Genomic DNA, 22,248 nt, shown 5'->3' with positions numbered 1-22,248 from the left:
TCTATTTAGAAAAATGAATGACAGTTTGGCACACAATCGAGATAGATACAATACCCCAGACAGAAGAAATAGTAAACTGGAGAAACAAAATACCATGTCAAGTTTAAAGAATAAACTTGTATATTCCTTATATATATCATTGATGAAATATATAATAATGGAGAAAATGGTAAGATGATGCTGTATGTCATACTAAAGTAAGCTCTGATTTTTTTTTTTTGTTTTTGTCTCAACCTGAAGGTCTCAAGCCCCTGAGTCAAGAAATCAATTTAGTAGGTCATAATCAGCATTTTTTTTTTTAATTAACTGAAGATGAGAACAGAACAGCACATAGAGTACATCACATGCAGTAAGGATAAATTTTTTCATTAAACTTTTGTTTCTGGGGACACCTGGGTGGCTCAGTTGGTTAAGCAGCTGCCTTCGGCTCAGGTCATGATCCCAGCCTTCTGGGATCGAGACCCACCATCGGGCTCCTTGCTCAGCAGGGAGCCTGCTTCTCCCTCTGCCTTTGCCTGCCACTCTATCTGCCTGTGCTCACTCTCTTGTCAAATAAATAAATAAAATTAAAAAAAAAAAAAAAACTTTTGTTTCTGTTACAAATGTATGTTTATATGTGTGTACTGGGTCACAGATGTAAAACCTATTTCCTTTTGGGGCTCATGGTCAAAATGAGATTTGAAAGCCACTACTCTCCACATGATGGAGACTCATGGAAGGAAAGGTTTCAAGAAAGAATATGGTAAAATGTGTCTTTACAAAATCGTGCTGGCAGTTAATACAAAGCAGCTTTTCAAGCTAATGGAAGTATTGAATTAAATTTACTCTCTGCCATAATGTTTAAGGAGGATAAAACAGTGTTAAAAAGAAAAAAGAACTGTAAGTAGTAATTAAAAAGGGTATATTTCATGCATGTTGGTTTCATTATTTTGCAGTTTCACACACACACACAGATAAATTCTATATCACAAGACACAATGAACTTCTTAATTTTTACATGGATGAAATAAAGTTTTTGGAAGTCAGTGATAAGGAGAGTGATTGATTGGCAGAAAAAGAGATCAGGGAAAGGGAGAAAATTAACAAACTACTCCAAAAGGAGGAAAGAGAGAAATGAGGGTCTGAAGCCTCAGAGGTTTTAAAAAAGAAAGAAAAAGAAAACACATGTTAGATTTGGAAGTAGTTTGGGAGGTAGGAAACATTTTTAGTAAATGTTTATAGACTGGAGTGGGAGAAGAAGAAAAAGAAAGCCCCCATAACTAAAATCTTTAAAAAAATAAAAACTATTTGAGAAGTAGTAAAGGACTTCCATCTGGATTCTACACTACAATGCACAAACTCCTCACTGTGGCATTTAAACCACAGCATGACAAGTCTGTAAGCTATTTTATTTCAACTTTTCTTCATTGCACTCGCAGGCCTTATTACTAGACAATACCATTTCCATAAATATTAATACTACTTTCTTATGAGGTATTAATGATTCCATAGCACTGTAAGACTTTGTATGATTTCAGACACTACAATGTGATATGCTATTTTATCACATCACATAGAACAGGTCCCTAAAATGAAGTCAGAATAAAAGTATTATTTTCTATTCACTCCTAAAATTGTATACAAAACGGTTTCATGATGAAAATATTCTGAGGATGGTATTCAGAAATTTTAGTATTAACTAATGGGTGTAGTCTCCTGTCAGTCTAAGATTTGTGCTCCTTTCTTCTGAATCTCATGAGAATTTATGTAATAATTAAAAGCAAACATCAAATCACACAGTTAACTTCTTTTTAATTGCCAGCAATGACAAATTAAAACAATACTTATAGAATTCCAAAAATACAGTTGACCCTTGAATAATACAGGCTTGAACTACACAGGTCAATTTATACAGAAATTCTTTTCAATAAATATAAACTTATAGTACCATAAGTGTACTTTCTCTTCCTTACGATTTTCTTAGTAACATTTTCTTTTCTCCAGCTTACTTTACTTGTAGAACACAGTACAAAATATACATAACATACAAAATACGTATTAATGTGCTGTTAACATTATCAGCCTTCCAGTCAAAAGCAGGTTCTCAGTAATTAAGTTTTAGGGGAGTCCAAAGTTATACACAGATTTGACCTTGCAGAGGGTCATTCGTGGCCCTAACTTCCACATTGCTCAAGGGTCATAGTAGTGAAAACTAACTTAAATCTTATTTCTCTTACCACCAAGCATTATAAAGTCCCATAAGTAAGTAAGTATGGTAGCAATTCCACTCTAGATACCTGAATTAGTTTCTTTAGTCAGCTAAGAGCTAAAAGGCAGTAAAATGTTCCTAAACCTTCATATAGTCACTCTGTAACCCAGTGATTGGGAACTGCCTCTAAATCCATGCTGAAGCAAAAATGCAGAAACTCAACTGACATGGATAAACAAACAAGCTCACTCACTGTATGTATATAATGAGTGACATTATAGTCCCTTAAGTGAAATAATATGGGGAAGAATATTTACACAGCTGTTGCTCAATAAAAAAGGAAATTAATAAGGATTTGCTTTAAAAACAAACAAACAAAAACACATATTAAAAAAAAAAAATTATTGCTCCTGAAAGGAGGTAAAAACCTATAAAGAAAAAAAAAAGTCCTATTTATACTTTCTATTCAAATGTAAGGAGACATTCATTTATTTAAATATCCATGTGAGGGGCGCCTGGGTGGCTCAGTGGGTTAAGCCGCTGCCTTCGGCTCAGGTCATGATCTCAGGGTCCTGGGATCGAGTCCCGCATCGGGCTCTCTGCTCAGCAGGGAGCCTGCTTCCCTCTCTCTCTCTCTGCCTGCCTCTCCATCTACTTGTGATCTCTCTCTGTCAAATAAATAAATAAAATCTTAAAAAAAAAAATTAAATAAATAAATAAATAAATATCCATGTGAATGCATAAATAAAGGTATCAAAGCTCCTTTCTCTACTAACAAAATATATACATATGTATCTAAAACTCAAATATCTATAAACATATATGGTGAAGTACTAAAACATTATTCAAAATATTTTAATATTACTGATCTACTGATGATTCTTCCGTAAAGAATTTCATTCTTCTACTGAAAAATTTATCTTACATGGTTTAAAAATAGAGAGAGAGAGAGAACTCCATACTGGTTTAAAGCGGAAACCTAGGGGTCAAAAATTTGGTTTGAATTATTTGGTAGCTTTGTGAACTGAGAAAGTTACCTAAAACTCTTCTTACTTCAATTTCCTCATACATAAAACTGTTAATTATACTAACAGGGGTTGGAGAGGGTGGAAATATATATACAGCTCCTTTCAAAAATAATATGTAAAAAAAGTAAAAAATAATATATATATAATCTACAAATAAATTTGTAGCTACCTTTGGTAATAAAAGAATGCTTTTTTCCTTTATATTTTCCAAGTCTCCAAATTTTCAATAATAAAAATATACTCATCAATCTTAAAAGTGATTGTTAAAAAATTATGCACTAGACAAAAAGTCCAACATACAATAAAAGAAATCACCCATCATACCAAGAACCAAGAAAATGACTTGAATGTAAAAAGACAACAATGCCAACACTGAAATTAATTACATATTGCAATTGTCTAACAAAGATGTAAAAGCAGCCACCATAACAATTCATCAATTACAAATTCCTGTGAAAAAGACAAATAAAATAAGAAATCCAAGCCAAGAAACAAGTTATGAAAAGCAACCAATTAAGGCACCTGGGTGGCTCAGTTGGTTAAGTGACTGCCTTCAGCTCAGGTCATGATCCCGGAGTCCCAGGATTGAGTACCGCATCGGGCTCAGTGCTTGGTAGGGAGTCTGCTTCTCCCTCTGACCCTCCCCCTTCTCATGCTTCTCTCTCTCTCATTTTCTCTCTCTCTCTCAAATAAATAAATAAAAGCTTTTATTAAAAAAAGCAACCAATTAGAAATTACAGAACTGAAAACTATAGTAAGAAGAAAAACTTAATGGATGGGCTCAATAGTAAAAATTACGAAGTGCACAAATTAGTCAATTTGAGGACTTATCAACAGAATTTACCCAATCTGAACAAAAGAGAAACAGGACTCAAAAGAAACTAACAAAGACTCAAAGATCTATGGGGCAATAATAAAAGATTCAACCCAGTATCACTGGAGTCCCATAAAGAAGAGGATGAAATTGAAAGAGTATTCATAAAAATAATAGCTGAAAACTTCCAAACTTGGGAGAAAGATAAAAACCCACAGAATCAAGTGAGAACTTCACACAGGTAAACCCACAAAAATTATACCTTGCCACATCATTTCAGATCTAAAAAAAAAAAAAAAAAAAGGAAAAATCTTAAAACCAACCATAAAGAAAAGATGCATTACCTAGAAGGGAACATGAATTCAAATGACACATTTCTCATATGAAACCACAAAGGTAAAAAGATAAAAGTAACAAAAATCTTTTTAAAGCTCAAAGAAAAGTACTGTCAATCATGAATTCTAGATCTGACAAAACTATCTTTCAGGAACAAAAGGGAAATAAAGACATAAGCAGGCAAAGGAACCTAAAAATCTATCACTGGCAAATGTATCCTTCAAAAATAGCTAAGAAGTTCTTTCAGATGATAAATGAAGGAATGCTGTAACATTAGGAAAGAAGAAAGAACAATGGAAAAAGCAAGAATATGGGTAAAAACTATAGACTCAATAGACTATCCTTCTTTGCATGAAGTTTTAAAATCATCATTGATGGATGAAATAAAAATTATAGAGGCAACCAAAAAAAGTTACAGTTCACCAAAGTTTTAAAACATCTGTACATCAAAAAACGCTACCAAGAAAGTGCAAAGGCAATGCACAGAATGTAAAAAAATATCTGCAAACCACTTAATTGAAAAAGGACTGATACAGGAATATATAAAGAACTCCTATAATTCAAAAGGAACACAAACCAACTTAAAAACAGACAAGAGGGGGCGCCTGGGTGGCTCAGTGGATTAAGCCGCTGCCTTCGGCTCAGGTCATGATCTCAGTGTCCTGGGATCGAGCCCCGCATCGGGCTCTTTGCTCAGCGGGAGCCTGCTTCCTCCTCTCTCTCTGCCTGACTCTCCACCTACTTGTGATCTTTCTCTCTGTCAAATAAATTAATAAAATCTTTAAAAAAAAAAAAAAAAAAAAGAAGCAGGAAAAAAAAAAAAAAAAAAAAAAAAAAACAGACAAGAGACTTCGACATTTCTCCAAGTAAGATATACAAATGGCCAATAATCACATGAAAAGATGCTCATTCATAAGAGAAACGCAAGTCAAAATCACAATGAGATAGTTCATATGGAAAGCTATTATGAAGAGGAGGAGGAGGAAGAGGAAGGAACAGAAAATCACAAGTAATGGTGAAAATGTGGAGCAATTAGATTCCTTGTGCATTGCCAGTGGGACTGTAAAATGGTAGAGGCACTATCACGGATGGTATGACAATTCCTCAAACACTTAAATACGGAACCACCATATGATCCAGTAATTTCATTTCTAGGTATATACTTAAAATGAAAGCAGGGATTTGAAGAAACATTTGTGTACCTGTCTGAGTAGCATCACTCCCAAGAGCCTAAAAGGTGGAAGCAAACCAAGGTTCCATCAGTAGGTAAACGCATAATCAAAATGTGGGGCAGACTAGAAGAGTATTCAGTCTTAAAAGTAAAATTTCAATAAATGCTACAACACAAACCTTGTAGACATTATGCTAAGTGAAATAAATCAGTCATGTATCTTATGATTCCATTTACATGAGGTAACTACAGCAATCCAATTCATAAAAACAGAAGTAAAATAACTGATGCCAGAAACTAGGGGAAAGGGATATGGGGAGTTTGTGTTTAATGCATACAGAGTTTCAGTTGGGCAAGATGGAAAAGTTCTGGGGATGGATGGTGATAACAGCTGCACAACAATGTGAATGTAATTTATGTCACAGAACTATACACTTAAAAATGGTTAAAATGCGGGGGGGGGGGTCCTGAGTGGCTCAGTTGTTAAACATCTGCCTTTGGCTCAGCCCTTCATCAGGCTCCCTCTCCCACTCCCCCTGCTTTTGTTCCCTCTCATGCTTTGTCTCCCTCTATCAAATAAGTAAATAAAATCTTTTAAAAAAAATTGGTTAAAATGGTAAATTTTTTATCAGGTATATTTTAGCACAAAAGGAAAATATATTAACACTATCTGATATATATAAAGAAGAAATATTCAAAACAATGATATTTACAAAGTAAGAGAATAAAGGGGTGAAAATGGAAGGGTAGGTTCAACACTTCACCCAAACCAATAAACTGTTTCCCGATAGACTGCAGTAAGTTACATATGTATATTTTAATATCCAGTGAAGCCATTAAGAAAATACCATGAAGTGGTATATTTGAAAAATATTATAAATAAATCAGAATGAAATACCAACAAATGCTCAACCAACACACAGAAAGAAAAAAGAAGGGACATCTGGGTGGTTCAGTTGGTTAAGCATCTGCCTCCAGCTCAGGTCATGATCCTGGGGTCTTGGGATTGAGCCCAGATCAGGATCCTACTCACTGAGGAGTCTGTCTCTCTCTCTCCCTCTTCTCCTCCCCCCAGCGCATGCAAGCTCTCTTTCCCAAAAATTTAAAAAAAAAAAAAAAATCTTTTTTAAAAAAAGGAGAAGAGAAACAGAAATGAGAAAAAATAGAAAATGAAAACAAAATGGCAGAAGCCCTAAGAGCAAATGACATATGCAATAAAGGGGTTAGTATTCAAAATACATACAGAACTTACAAAACTCAACACCCAAAAGACAAATAATCCAATTAAAAATGGGCAGAAGACATGAGGAACAGAGATCTCTCCAAAAAAGACATCCACATGGCCAAAAGACACATGGAAATATGTTCATAATCACCATCAGGGAAATGCAAATCAAAACCACAAGGAGATATCACCTCACTCCTGTCAGAAGGCTAAAAGCAGCAACACAAGAAACAATAGTCTTGGTGAGGATGTGGGAAAAAGGAACACTCCGCACTGCTGATGGGAATGCAAACAGGTGCAACCACTGTGGAAAACACTACAGAGGTTCCTTAAAGGGTTAAAACAAAGAACTATCCTATGATCCAGCAACTGAACTACTGGCTGTTAACCCAAAGAATACAAAAATACTAATTCAATGGGATACATGCACCCATGTGTTTATGGCAGCATTATTTACAATAGGCAAGATATGAAAGCAGCCCAAGTGTTCAATGACTCAGGAATGAATGTGGTATTTATATACAATGGAATATTATTTGGCCGTAAAAAGAATGAAATCTTGCCACTTGCAACAACATGGATGGAGCTAGAGAGTATTATGTTAAGTGAAGTAAGTCAGAGAAAGACAAATACCAAACACTAATTGTTACCAGAGGTGAAGGAGGTGGGGGGAGGGTGGATTAAATAGGTGATGGAGGATTAAGGAGTGCATTTGGAGTGATAAGCACCAGGTGATATATGAAATTATTGAACCATTGTAATTTTGGAACTGGAATTAATATAACACTGTACGGTAACTGGAATTAAAACAAAAAATTCTAAAAAAAGCTCTAACATATCGATAATTAAAATAAATGTAAACAGGGGTCCCTGGGTGACTCAGTGGGTTAAGTCTCTGCCTTCAGCTCAGGTCATGATCTCAGGCCTGGGATGGAGCCCGGCATTGGGCTCTCTGATCAGCAGGGAGCCTGCTTCCCCCTCTCTCTCTGTCTGCCTATCCGCTTACTTGGATCTCTCTCTCTGTGTCAAATAAATAAATAAAATCTTCAAAAAAATTAAAATAAATATAAACGGTTAAAATATGCCAAACAAAGACAAATATTGGCAATGTGGACTTAAGGGAAAGAATGACCCAACTATAGGCTGTTTACAATTAACTCACTTAAAATAAGAGGTGAAAAAGTACCAGAAAAGATGCATGTAAACAAAAGCAGGGGTGGCTATATTAATTTTGGATAGACTTTAGAGCAAAGACAATTGCTAGAGAGACAAGAGGACCATTATATAATGATAAAGGATGGATCCAACAGGAATACCTAACGATCCTAAGCGGTACACACAAAGTAAAATACATGAAGAACTGATAGAGCTAAACAGAATAACAGACAAATTCTCAGTTATGATTGGGAACTTCAAGACTTCCCTTCTCAGAGATTCATAGAAATACTAAGCAGAAAATCAGCAAAGATTTAAAAGTTCTAAAGAATACAATCAGCCAAAAGGATCTAACTGACTTCATCAAAAAAAGAGCCAAAAATCCACTTTTATTTTCATCCATAGAACACTCACCAAAACAGACCATATTCAGGCCATAAAACAATTTTAGAAGTATTGAAATCATAAGAGTATATTCTCTGACCATAATAGAATCTAACTAAAAATCAGTAAGAGAAAGACAACTGGTAAGTCTCAAAACACTTGGAAATTAAACAACACACTTCTAAACAACCCAAGCATCAGAGAACAAGTCTCTAAGTAAAGTTAAAAAAGAAACAGAATGGAGTAAAAATGCAAAGACAACACAGAAAAGAAAACGTCAAAAGATGTGGGATACAACTAAAAAAGTGCCAAGAGGAATAAGTATAGGATGAAATGCTACATTAGCAAACAGAAAATGTCCCAAATCAGTATCTTAAATTTCTACTTAAGAAAATGAACCCAAAGCAATCAGAACAGAAATAATAAAAAATAAAAGCAAAAATAAAAAAAAAAAACTGAAAACAAGAAAACCTTTGAAATCCTTTGAAAAAGCAAAATTGATAAATCTTTAGCAAAATTGGCAAAACAAAAAGGAGAGAAGGTACAAATTATGAATATCAGCAATAAAAGAAAGTATCACTGAACACCCTCAAGCCATTAAAAGGGTCATCAGGAAATAATCCAAACAAGTTTTTGCTCTTAAACTAGATTAATTAGAAGAAATGAATCAGTTCCTCAATCAACCACATACAGATCTTCCTCTACCTTCAACAGGATTGCATCCAGCTAACCCATTTTAAGTTGAAAATATCACAAATCAGAAATGCATTTAATGGGGTGCCTGGGTGGCTCATTCCCTTAAGAGTCTGCCTTTGGCTCAGGTCATGATCTCAGGATTCTGAGATCGAGCGCTGCATCAGGCTCCCTGCTCAGTGAGGAGCCTGCTTCTCCCTCTCCCTACCACTCTGCCTACTTGTGCTCGCGCTCTCTCTCTCTCTCCCCGTCTCTGTCAAATAAATAAATAAATAAAATCTTTTTAAAAAATGCATTTAATGAACCTAAGCTACCAAACATCAGAGCTTACCCTCACCTACATTAAGTCTCCTTAGAAAACTTACATCATTAGTCTACAGTTGGGCAAAATCACCTAATGCAAAGCCTATTTACTTGAAAAAAAAAAAAAAAGTGTTGAATATCTCAAGTAATTTACTGAATACTGAAAGTGAAAAACACAATGGTTGTAAGGGTACAGAATCCTTTTAAGTGTTAGAGTTTGCGGCTGTTTACACTTGTGATTGCATGGCAGACTGTGAGCTATGATTTGCTGCTGCAGCCCAGCATGGTAAGAATCTTACCACATATTGTTAGGCCAGGAAAAGATCAAAATTCAAAATCCAAGTACGGTTTTTACTGAATGTGTATCACTTTCACACCATCGTAAAGCCAAAAAAATCTTTAGTCAGGGACTGTTTGTGCTACCAATATTCAACCAAAATAAATAATAAATAAATATAAATCCACAACCATTTAAAAAAAATGAATTCATAATTTTAATTCTTAAAAAAAAAAAGAAAAATCCCACGCTGAAATGTTTCACCAGAGAATTCTAGCAAATATTTAAAGAATACCAAAATTTCACAAACTCTTCCAAAGAGTAGAAAAGGAGGTAATGTTACCTGCCTCATTCTATGAGGCCAGTATTACCCAAATACTGAAACGAAACAAAAATATCACAAGAAAGATACACACCATATCACTAATGAATTTGACACAAATTCTCAACAAATCAACAACCTAAATTCAGCAATATTTGAAAAACATTACATACCATAACCACATGGGATTTACTCCACATATGCAAGAAGTGTTCAACATTTAAAAAAAAAAAAAAAGTGTTATCTACAATATAAACAAGCTAAAGAAAAAAAATCTTATCATATAAATTGACTCAGTAAAATATTTTGGCAAAATCCATCAACCATTCATAATAAAAACTCTCAGTAAACTAGGAGGACAGGTGATCTACCTACACTAAGAGTATCTACCCAACTACCCACCCCCACAAAAGTACACTTGACATGATCTTTAATGCTGAATACTAAATGCTTTCCACCTAAAGCAAGGAACAAAGCAAGGATGTCTGCTCTTACCACTCTGAGTCAATACAGTACTAGAAGTTCTAGCCAATGCAACAAGACAAGAAATAAAAGGCATAGAGATTAGAAAGAATATTGTAAAAAGTCTCTAAAAATTAAAATATAATTTTAGCAAGGTCAAAAAATACAGGACCAATGCAAAAATCAATCACATTTCTATGTACTAATAATGAACATATGGAAACTGAAATAAAAAAGATAATATTCACAAAATTCCTCCACAGAAAACAAACGAACAAAAAAAGTAAGTATAAATTTAACAAGGCGTACAACAGGACTTGTAGATATGGATAAGCTTATTCTAAGTTTATATGTAAAGTCACAAGGCTTTGAATAACTCAAACGATCTTAAAAAGTGAGAGGAACCACTCTACCTGATTTTAGGACTACACAGATAATCAGGAGTATCACAGCAGATGGAAACGTATAAACCAAGAGAACTCAAGAGAGAACCCAGCAGTCAACCCATACATAAATGCCCAATTGACTTTTTATGAAAGTGCAAAAGCAATTCAAAAGAGGAAAGAAAGGGGTGCCTAGATGGCTCAGGTGGATAAGCCTCTGCCTTCGGCTCAGGTCATGATCCCAGGGTCCTAGGATCAAGCCCGCATAGGACTCTCCATTCAACAGGGAGCCTGCTTCCCACGCGCCACCACCCTCCCACCCTCCTCTCTGCCTACTTGTGATCTCTGTCAAATAATTAAATAAAATCTTAAAAAAAAAAAAAGAGGAAAGAAATTTACTTTTTCAACAAATGATGCTGGAGCAACTAGATATCCATAGGCAAAAGTATGAAATTTAATTTAAAATTCTTCTAAAAAAAAAAAATCAAAATAAGTCATAGGCTTAACTACAAACCATTAAAGTATAGAACTTTTATAAAGCTATCACAGTAGAAAATGTTTGAGACCTATGCTAGGTAAAGAGTTCTCAGACTTGCCTCCAAAAGTAAATATTAATAAATTAAGCCTCAACAAAATTAAAAACTTTTGCTCACAGAAAGACCTTGTCAAAAGGAAAAGAAAAAAAGAAAAGCTACAGAATGGGAGAAAGTATCTGCACGTAGCAGAAAATGGAGTAATATTTAGAATTCTCAAAACTCAACAATAAAACAATCCTATTGGAAAATGGGCAAAAGACATGAACAAACATTTTACCAAAGAGGATAGACAGATAGCAAATTAGCAAATGAAAAGATCTTCAACATCATCAGCCATTTAGGGAAATACAAATTAAAACCTCAATAAGATCACTAGACACCTTATGGGAACAGCTTAAATAAAAACCTGACAATATCAAACACTTGTGAGAATCGAGAGAATCTGAACTGCTCATACATTACTGGTAAGAATGTAAAAGGATACAGTCACTCTAAAAAACAGATTGGCAGCTTCTTATAAAACTGAACATGCAACTGCCACACAGTCCTACAACTGCACTCCTGGATATTTATCAGACAAAAATGACCATTTATATCCACACAAAAATATGAACACTAATGTTCAGAGCAGCTTTTTTTCCCCTAATAGTTAAAACTGGAAATAATCCGAATGTTCTCCAGTGGGGGAATGGCTAAACAGTCCTATATCCGTATCATGAAATACTCCTTAGCAAATGAAAAGGGACAAAGGTACTGATACATGCAATGACTCGGATGAATCTTGAAGGAATTATGTTGAGTAACAAAGGCTAACCCCAAAAGGTTACATACTATGTGATTCCATCTGTACAATGGGGGGGGGGGGGGGTTGTGTAACGTTTTTGAAAGGGCAAAATGAAAAACAGATTAGTGGTTGCCAGGAGTTAGAGATAAGGGAGACGTGAAAGGAGGTGAGTTTGATTATAAAAGGGCAGCACAAGAAAACCGGTGGTGATGAAACTGTTCTATATCTTTACTATAGTGATGATTACACAAATCTACCCATGTGATAAAACTGCATAGAACTAAATGCATGCTGAACACACAGACACACAATTTTATGCAGACCCAATGAAACTGAAGGTTTAATTAAATTAAATTAATTTAATTAAAGTCAATTTCCTGGCTGTCATACCAGATGTTGCCACTGAGGGGAAAAAAATGGGTGAAGGACACATACTCTGTATTATTTCTTACAACTAATGTTAATCTACAGTTACCTCAAAATAAAATGCAATTTAAAAATAAGAAATAAATAAATATTTAGCTAGGTAGATAGACATGGATGCCTCTCTGCCTACACAATAGGTGATATAAGTGTCTTAGCTGTGAACCCCCAGTCTAATGGGTTATACCTACAAAGAAACCTTAACAGATTAAAAAGAATCTTTAGGTCTTTCCCTTGTGCTTCAGACAGATATGTAAGAGAAAAAGAATTTCAAAAGTAATCTTTTAAAGGTTACTTCTAAAGAGAGAGCTTCTAGTTGGTGAATACATGGAGGTGGGAGTGTGGCTAGAAGAGTGGTATCCCCAGAGAAAGCATGGAAGCTGTGTGCCCTTTTCCACATACCTTGCCCAATGCTTCTCTTTCATTTTAGTTGTTGTTATAGCTCTTGTAATAAACTGATAATCTAGCTTGATAAAGTCTGATGAGGTGTTTATCTTACTGACACCCAGACAAAATAATAAAAATACACACGCACACAAAAATGTGCGTATTGTAATACTGAGTATTACAATAATGAACACAGAGTGAATACAGAAATTTTGCTGGAGTAATGTCTCCCCACAGGACTGTTCATGGCTACCATCCATGGTCATATGTAGGATCTTTTCATTCTATAAGAATCAGACAGGCACTTAAATAATTTTTCCATCTTTCAACATACATATGGCCAAAAAAAAAAAAAGATATAAATCACTAACATATAAGGAAAGAAGGAAGAATATAAGGGAAGTTTTTCTTTCCTCCAGCGAAAGACATGAAATAAAATCAGTTTCTCAAGTAGTAAATGTGCATCTGATCTACATCAAAATCACCCAAAGCCATTTTTAAAGAGAGAGGGTATCCAGTGTATCGGTCAGCTCAGACTGCCATAACAAAAAAAAAAAAAAAAAAAAAAAAAACACTGGATAGCTTAAACCAAAGAAACTTATTTTCTCACAGTTCTAGAAGCTGAGTCCAAGATTAAAGTGTGAGCAGAGGTGCTTTTTAGTGAGGCCACTCTCCTTGACTTTAGATGGCCACCTTCTCACTCTGAACTCACATGGCCTTTTCTCTGCACATGTGCACTCCCATGTCTCTTTCTCTTCTTCTAAGGTCCAAAATGATTATGGACCCACCCTCATGACCTCATTTAATCTTAAATGTGCCCTATACACATATAGCCACATAGGGACTTAGGGCTTCAATCTATGACTTTTAGGGGGACAAAATTCAGTCCATAATACCCAGTGACCAACCGGCCCTGAAGTATATTTTATATGAGTACATATATATATATATATATATATATATATATATATATGTATGTATACTATACTTACTCGAAGGGGGCAAGGCAAAGGAAAAAGTATAGTATGTACATTACAATTCCAATTCTATCACTTAGTGTTCCCAATAATAAAAATGAGATTATCTATTCTTACTGTATAGCTGTGAGAAGTAAAAGAAATAATCTATGTAAAGTGCCCAGCATATGGTAAAGGACTAGTCAATCCTGGACCTCTGCCTTTCTTCCCCTCCCCCCGCAAAATTAATTATAAATTTTACTCAAATCTAAACATATCTGAAAAATTATGGGAACTAGATTCTGTCCCAGTTCTACCACTACCTAGCTATGTGACCTTAACCAAACCACTCTTCTGCATCCGGGCAATGAGAGTTTCCTCTATCACTAAAATACTATGTATCTATGCGTATCATTCATGACTGTAATATCAAACGCCAATACTACAAAAGCTAATCAAACTTTTTTTTAAAGGTCTTATTTATTTATATGAGAGAGAGAGCGAGCACAGAGGGAGAATGAGAGGGAGAAGCAGACTCCCCACTAAGCAGGAAGCCCGATGTGGGGCTCAATCCCAGGACCCTGGGATCATGACCCGATCTGAAGGCAGACGTCCAACCAACTGAGCAACCCAGGCACCCCGCTATTCAAACTTTTTATAAAATTCCAGTAAAAGAGGATTATGGTATGAAATTTCAATTTATTCTTCCAAATACTTCCATTCTTTAAACTCTTCCACAGCTATCCTCCAAAGTGAAAAATGTATCTGTACAACACACCTGTAAGGCTAATTTCACCATCTTCTCTTTATCATTAATGCTTCATCTTCCAAGTAGATTGTATACTCTTATATTTTTGTTCCCCTACGTTTATTTTACTCACAAAAATCACTTAATCACTGAAATGCCTAAAATCACACCCCTAATCCTGTTGAGATATGATTAGGCATATGGAGAGGTTTCCAATAAATTGTACCTGACAACTGTTTTTAACTTAGCCCACTACTGAAATGTATTGTGGGTGATTTCAAGATGGGATTTCAAACAATGAGCCATAACCAGCATCCATACTCCATAAATGTGCTTTAAAATTAAGATAATGGTCAGAAGCAAATCTACTGTGAGGATATTTGAATCATTTAACGAAAAACAATTTACCATGTTAAGCCTAAGGGAAGAACTTGTAAGTACTTGCCCTTTCCCCTACCTCGTCCCTCACCACTCCTATCCTAGTATTACCTGGTATTACATATAAATGAGTAACACATGAGGTAGGTTTTTACTTAGGTGCCTTTAACATATCTCACCTGCCAGTATCAATGCCCTTATACAGTCCCTACCCAAATCAAATCTGAACTGGGTCATGTTATTAGCACTGGCCATCGGTACCTCAGCAAACACAAAGAATGCAGACACTTGATAAATGTTGGCACAGTGAGGCTTCTCCTCTTGAAATGCTCCCACATGAAACCCAGCTTCCATGCTGTGGAGAAACTCAAGCTAATTAAGGGGGGAGGCTACCTGGAGGCAGATGAAGGGAGAGGGCAGTCATATTCCCAGGTATCCACCAGCTGTTCCAGCCATCTCAGCTGCGGCATCAGATTTATGAATTAAGAAACCACCTTAGATGTTACAGCCAACAGATAACACATGGAGTAGTCCCCATCAAGCCCTAACTTTTAGAATTAAGAGCAAATAAATCTTGTTGTAACTAAACACGTATAAGCCAATTAGAAAAGTTCTGGATTGGTAGTAAGCAACCAAGAAATGTCAGCGGTAATAACGGTTACTGTTAATCATTATTATAAGTCCCACCCCACCAATGTATTGTTTTGGGTATTAAAGTTGCTCTCAGAGACATTCTCTCATTTTCTTAATATAGAGACAATATAGAGATATTGGCAATATAGGCCAATAAAGAGACAGGAGTAGGGATACCTGGGAGGCTCAGTCGTTAAGCGTCTGCCTTCATTCAGCTCAGGTCAGAACCCCAGGGTCCTGGGATCAAGCCCCACATCGGGCTCCCTGCAGGGCAGGAGGCCTGCTTCTCACTCTCCCATTGCCCCTGCTTGTGTTGCCTTTCTCAATGTGTTTCTCTCTATCAAATAAAAAAATAAAATCATTTTTTATAAATAAATAAATAAATAAATAGACAGGAGTAAAGCAACCAGATAGGCCTACTTTTTGCATTCCCTTTCTTCTACCTAATTTACAGCTGTCCTTACACACACACACATACACACAAACCCCACCCCCGACCTACCCCCCACAGCGTGGAGCCCAATGCAGGACTCCAAGGACTCCAACACAGATGGTAAGATCAAGACCTAAGCCAAGATTAAGAGTGGGACACTGAACCCACTAAGAAACCCAGGTACCCCTGTCCTTTTTCTTTTTATCTCTACCTATAATGCTTGCATGATTTCCCCGGAGTGCCTAATCATCGATCCAAACCAATTCTACCCTTTGGCTGTGCTCTTTATTCTCAGGAATTACAGACACTTCCTTCAACTTCCTTCAACCTCCTTCCAGACCAGGGGTAAATAAAATTAAGAGTTCAGTAGGACAGACTCTTCACTAAGGGTCAAAAGTTTATACTCCTTTAACTTGTAATTCTTTTTCACATGACAGAATCATTAGGCAAAGGGTGTGGGGACCAATAAGGTCTTGTTTAGAAATTTAGAAATTAAGCAACAGGGATAACATACTTGCTACCTTTCCTCAAAGACTTACTGATCCTAATTATATAATTTTCTTATTCCTTTAAAGCCCATGACCTTTTGTTCATACTTCACTCATGATATTTATCTTAATCTAGCCTGAGTGAGAGTAGTTGGTTTACTTAACTTCCTATTAGATCTATAACTGTCCCAGAAGATTTTATGGACTTGAGAGAATTGAGAAAATGGGCATCTTACTCATTTTTGTATCCTTAAATTAAGCACCCACTACACTGTTCTACTATTCACAAAATATGGTTTAAAAAAAAAAAAATCTGGGTCCTGGTCAGCAACCACTCTGTACTTAACTAATCCTTGCAATTCTCACCTCCTCCCAATTTTACTAAGAAATAATGACTCACCCATAGTTATAATGCAATTAGTGACAAAGTTAATGAACACTACATGTCCTAACATTCACCTCTAATAATTATTTGGCTTAATTAGAATGATTTTATTTTTGTAGAGATAGTCACATGTTTTTTGAGGAAAAGAAAGGCATCTTTTATGTTCCTTATTTCCTTTTCCTTCAAGTTTCAGGCTTGAGAAGCCTGCATATTGTGTCCAAGGTAAGATCTATGCCACCTGCCAGGCAAATAATATCAAAGGCAAAGCAAGCCTAGTGGAGGCTACAGCAAACCAAAGCTCAGAACTCACCTAAATGGGGCAACCACTACTCAGCTCTAGCAAGCTACAATCAAACTGGAACAGCAACCAGGTAGAGCCAAATCCTGTGATTTTGCAAGTGATGCTAGAAAGTGAGACTTCTTAAATGTGAAGTCTTCCTATTTTTAAGTGGTGGAGACTGATTACTAAATGTTCCAAATACACCAAGAAAAAGCAATACACGTATCTGTGGAGTGGATCCAGTCTAAGCGCATCCTGCTATTGCAGGCTGATAGTTCAGAATCTCTACATATAACTGAAGGTAGACTAAGTGAACATGCTCCTTTACTATTAGCCTCACCTCTAAAGCAAAGAAAGCAGGACCACTAAAAGCAAGTCCATAAAATTAGAAGGTGTACCAGTGACAAACTCCTTTAACTTTTTTCTCTCTTGAAAATCAAATCTGTTAGTTTTAAATACGGAATCTTCTACAGCATAAAAGTACATAGGGGAGAATTTTTTGCTTTTTAAATGTATTTCCTCAAAATTTGAGAAAAGGAAAATATTCAAATAAATAGTTAAAATTAAACAAACTTTTCTGGCCTTAACCAAACTAATGAAAACATTCAGTAATAAACATGAGACAATGACTCCCCATGCACACAGAAAAACAAGGTACAAAACACTAATGGCATTAATGTATTTGCTCTCGTCTATATATTGTCATTTGACTCTCTTGTGACCAACAGCACCAAACTCACTGGATGTAAGGTTGAACTCCATGACAAGGGAACTCTACTGTAACAAACCACTGTGGACTCAAACCTATGACTCGAACCTCCTTAATATGCTATCCAATAACTAAGGTAACCACTCACTAGTAAATACTGTTAGTCCAAGAACATTTCTTCTATACTTTTAAAAAGATTTGAGGTTTTTTTTTAAAGATTTTATCTGTTTATTTGACAGAGAGGGAGATCACAAGTAGACAGAGAGGCAGGCAAATGGGGGGGGGGGGGGAGCAGGCTCCCCGCTGAGCAGAGAGCCGGATGTAGGGCTCCATCTCAGGACCCTGAGATTATGACCTGAGCTGAAGGCAGAGGCTTAACCCACTGAGCCATCCAGGCACCCCAAAGGATTTGACATTATTTAACCAAGTCATTAAAGCCCTTTAAAAATAAGAATTTACAGAAAAGATCTGAACTTCATCTCTACACTACTTAACAGGTTGGAAGTCTTTATGAAGTCATAATTTTTAGTACAATTAATCACTTCTGATAGTCCTCTGGAGTTCCAATATTTCTTTAAAATAACTACTAGTGAGGGAGTCCCTGTACCAAAAAAATCAGTAGGCAATTTATTGACAATAAGATTATATTACTGTTACATTGGGACACCATGTACTGAACACTTACTATGTGCCAGGTACGGTGCTGAGTACTTCCGGGCTCTCATTAAACCTTCAAAAACGACCCTATGACAGAGGTACCATTATTATCCCCATTTTACAGATGGGGAAACTGACCTTTCCAAGATCACACAGCTATAAGTGGCAGAGTCAGAATTACAGCCCAAATCTTGTCTAACTTCAGAATTTGCCCTTCAACACTACACTGTATTGCCTCCAATGACTCTGGGTTGATATATAAGATAAACAAAAGAGGGAAATTTGTACTTCTCGTGACAAATTTTAAGAATATACTAGAAACGGAGGGTACTTTTCAGAACATGAACAATTCTCAAATACAGTCATACAACATTATTTTTATTCCCAAATACATATTAATAATGATGGAAATCTCACACGATGGACTTCCCACAAACACAATTTCTCCAGAGTACTCATTCATGTTTATTATTGAAAATTTAATGGGAACACTCTATATATTCTGCCCAGTTTTGCTGTGAACGTAAAACTATTCTACGAAATAAACTTTTCTTAAAAAAAATTTAGAACCACAATATGCCAAATATGTCTAATACAATTCAGTCACAAACACTGACATAAGACTATCTTCTTTCAGTATAAAAAGTTGCGCTTTATTATAACTGCAGTGCTGAGCATGTAGTGAGCACTTAAACATTTAACTGACTGATTCTTTCAAAAAGGCTTGAAGGTATGTAAACAGTGCTGTAAAATGCAAATTTTTAACACTCCCAGAACATCTTCAGAAGTCTGTAACACTAAAACATAATATGGTAAGTTGGAATAAAATTAGACAAAAAAACTGAACTCCTAATTAACAATATCAAAGGAATGCAATACTGTTATACCATGGCTGACATAAATAAGGTTAATTTTATTTTTCCACCTTAAGTATCAAAAGATGTAGCCTTAAGTCAAAAATGGATCATTACAGAATCTTTTTCTAATTCATTTTGTAAGTCCTCTCTAAATCTTCCATAGCTTATCCAAAACAAACAAACAAAAACTTCCAATTGTTCCGAGTGACTGTCAACAAAGGAACCAAATATTTTTTCCTCTGACACACCACACCAAGGTTGTCAAAATTCTAAAGGTCAAATAATACTGATGTGAGGGATCTACAAAAACGGTTTTGCAATCTATTACCACATCCCATCAAAATTTTCCTCTCATCAAGGTCCACCTTTATAAATATATTACCTATGTTCACTTATGAAGGGAACAAATACGGGGAAGGTACGTATGAAAAAACCATTTGCCCTATATATTCTGTAATATGCTGTCAAAACTAATTGTCAAATAGAACACTGTACTGGCCACCAACAGAGTGTTATAGTGTTAATTTTGTTTTACTTGAGTGTTGTACTTACAAAGTCTCAACCATAAAAGATTGCACTGATATTAATAAACGGGAATTCTATAGCATAAATTACAGATACTACTGGAGGACGGGCCCTTAATCACACCTGTAATTCACAGAATTCCTTTCCTTTCTTGCTGACCCACATCTTCATAAGTGATCCGAAGACTTCAGCATCGCTATGCTTGCAAAGCCATGGGCTGGGATTTGCAGTGCCACAAAAACAAAGCATTCTGACGAGTGCATGTTTCAAATGGTATCTATACAATATTCATTCAAACACTTATATATTCCAAAGCTTCTTACTAATAACCTGGCTTCAACAGGGAATGTACACAGAGGTTATAAGAGACTAGGACTGCCTTGGTAGCTGCAAGCTCAGCTGAATCCCAGGACGCAACCTTAATTTGGAAGAGGCAGAACTATATCCGGTTCTCAATGGATACACATTTTTCACTTGCTTCCCACTCTCAAAAAACTTTACATCTTCCCAGAGTAACAATAAATATACTAAGACGCCAGGGAGTATGCCCGTAGGGAGGATGAGTGATCAAATTAAATCCCCACGCGCGGAACCCGAAGCTTCAAAACTTTTCAGAACAAATCTCAACTGAAAGAACGAGGCAAGTTTTCCCACTTCTTTCTAGGAGCCAGCTGCCCCAATTCCTGAACAGCTGTCCTGACTTACTGGTTAGTTGGAGGAGCAGTCAGCGGGATGGCCACCTCTTCTTCCTCGTATTCTGGTCCATCCAGAGAGTCACCTTCGTCCACTGTTCCCAGGCCCGCGCCCAAAGGGGGCAGCTGAGGAGGCGGCGGCGGCAGAGGAGGGAATCCGCCGCCGGCCCCGAAGGTCTCAGCAGGCAACGAAGTGGTCCCCTTGGCGAGAACCATCTCTCCTCCAGGTCCGGCGGCAGCTGCAGCACCAGCCACGCCAGCAGCAGCACCTCCCCCTGACAGTCCGGCTCCCCCCATTGCTCCCGACACAGACCCGGCTCCTAGAAACGCTGACCCCAAAGCGGCTCCGCCAGCCAGAGTCCCGGCCATTCCGGCCTCCGTCAGCCCAGAATAGGGGACGGCTGCCACTGGCAGGGCCGGGGGTATCTTCACCCTACAGACTGCCTGATAGGCACTCGAGCCCGCGGCTGCGCCGCCTCCAGCTGCCCCGGCGGTCACCGGGCCGCCCTCCTCACTGCCGGCCTCGGCCGCCATCATGTTGAAGCCCGCTCTACTCTACTCTACCCTACTCGCCCGGGAGCCCCGGGGGCCACCAGGCCCGGGCTCCGAGCCGCCCCACCCAGGCGCGTCCCCCCTTCAGCTCCCCAGGCGGAGGAAACAACAACAAAAGGAGAGAGCCCGCCGCCGCGCCCCCTCCTCGGGCCACAGCCCAGGCTCCGGAGCTGCCCGGGTTACGGGAAGCGAAGTGGGCAAAAAACGCCTGCAACGCTTGCACAAACACCGCCCCAAACCTTCACCTTACACACCCACACTCACGCGCGCACACACACACACACACATGCACAGAAGTAAAAAAACTTCCTGGCTGCACTAAAGAGGAAGGGAAGCACAGAGGAAGCGGCTGGGGCGGCTGCCGCTCCTTCAGCCACCGCCGCCGCCGCCACCGCTTCTTCACCACCCTAGTTCCGGCCACCCCCACCGCAGCCACCGCCGGTGCCGCTGCTGGGGCTGGGGCCACTGCAGCCGCTTCATTCTCCACCGGACTGGAGATGGGAGGGGTGGGGAGAAAAGAGGAAGGGGGGCGGGGTAGTGGGGAAATCGACTGAACTGCTCCAACCTGGAGCGCTCTTGAAAACCGACTAGAGAGAAAGGAAGGCGGGGCACCAGAGGAGGAGCCGAGGAAAGGAAGGGCGGGGGAGGAGGGCGAGGGCAACTGTGCGCAGCCGCATTGCCAGCGCGGGGGTGAGGACGCTGGGCCTGGAGGGAGGAAAAGGAAGAGTCGGGAGGGAAGGAAGCCGCGGGAGCGCGCTGTGCGCGGCCGCTCTCACTGTTACGGTCGGGCTAGAGCTGTTGGTGGCGTCGCCGCTTCTCCGGTCGGTGGCGCGGGCGGTGGCGCGCGTCTGCCTCCGTGGGTTTTGTTTGACGGGCTTTGGGAGGAGTGGGTCCCCGAGCACGCGGCCGCTGGGCACTGAAACAGGAGAGACGGGAGGGACCCGGAGGGGTGGAGGGGGAGAAACGGAGAAAAAGGGAAAAAGGAAGATGCCGCGAAGCCAGTTCCTGCTTCCTGACTGGTAGAAAAAACACCTTCAGTCAGTGGCGCAGAACCCAGATGGCCAAGGCCCAGGGGTAGGAAGAT

General features: G+C 38.1%; 1 protein-coding gene across 1 annotated transcript in view; it reads right to left on the bottom strand.

The window, feature by feature from the left end:
• RASA1 (RAS p21 protein activator 1) overlaps positions 1-21,810 on the bottom strand; it is a 123,436-nt gene extending 101,626 nt beyond the window's left edge. Inside the window, exon 1 of the mRNA XM_059175421.1 lies at positions 20,626-21,810. Coding sequence (XP_059031404.1) covers positions 20,626-21,149 — 524 coding nt within the window. The 5' untranslated portion in view covers positions 21,150-21,810. The remainder of the gene's footprint in view (positions 1-20,625) is intronic.
• Between the last annotated feature and the right edge of the window lie 438 nt (positions 21,811-22,248).

Source organism: Mustela lutreola, chromosome 5 (assembly GCF_030435805.1).
Source record: "Mustela lutreola isolate mMusLut2 chromosome 5, mMusLut2.pri, whole genome shotgun sequence".
In the NCBI taxonomy this organism is placed as follows: Eukaryota; Metazoa; Chordata; class Mammalia; order Carnivora; family Mustelidae; genus Mustela; species Mustela lutreola.
The sequence above is the reverse complement of the archived record's forward strand: the minus strand, read 5'-3'. Positions and strand labels throughout refer to the sequence as shown.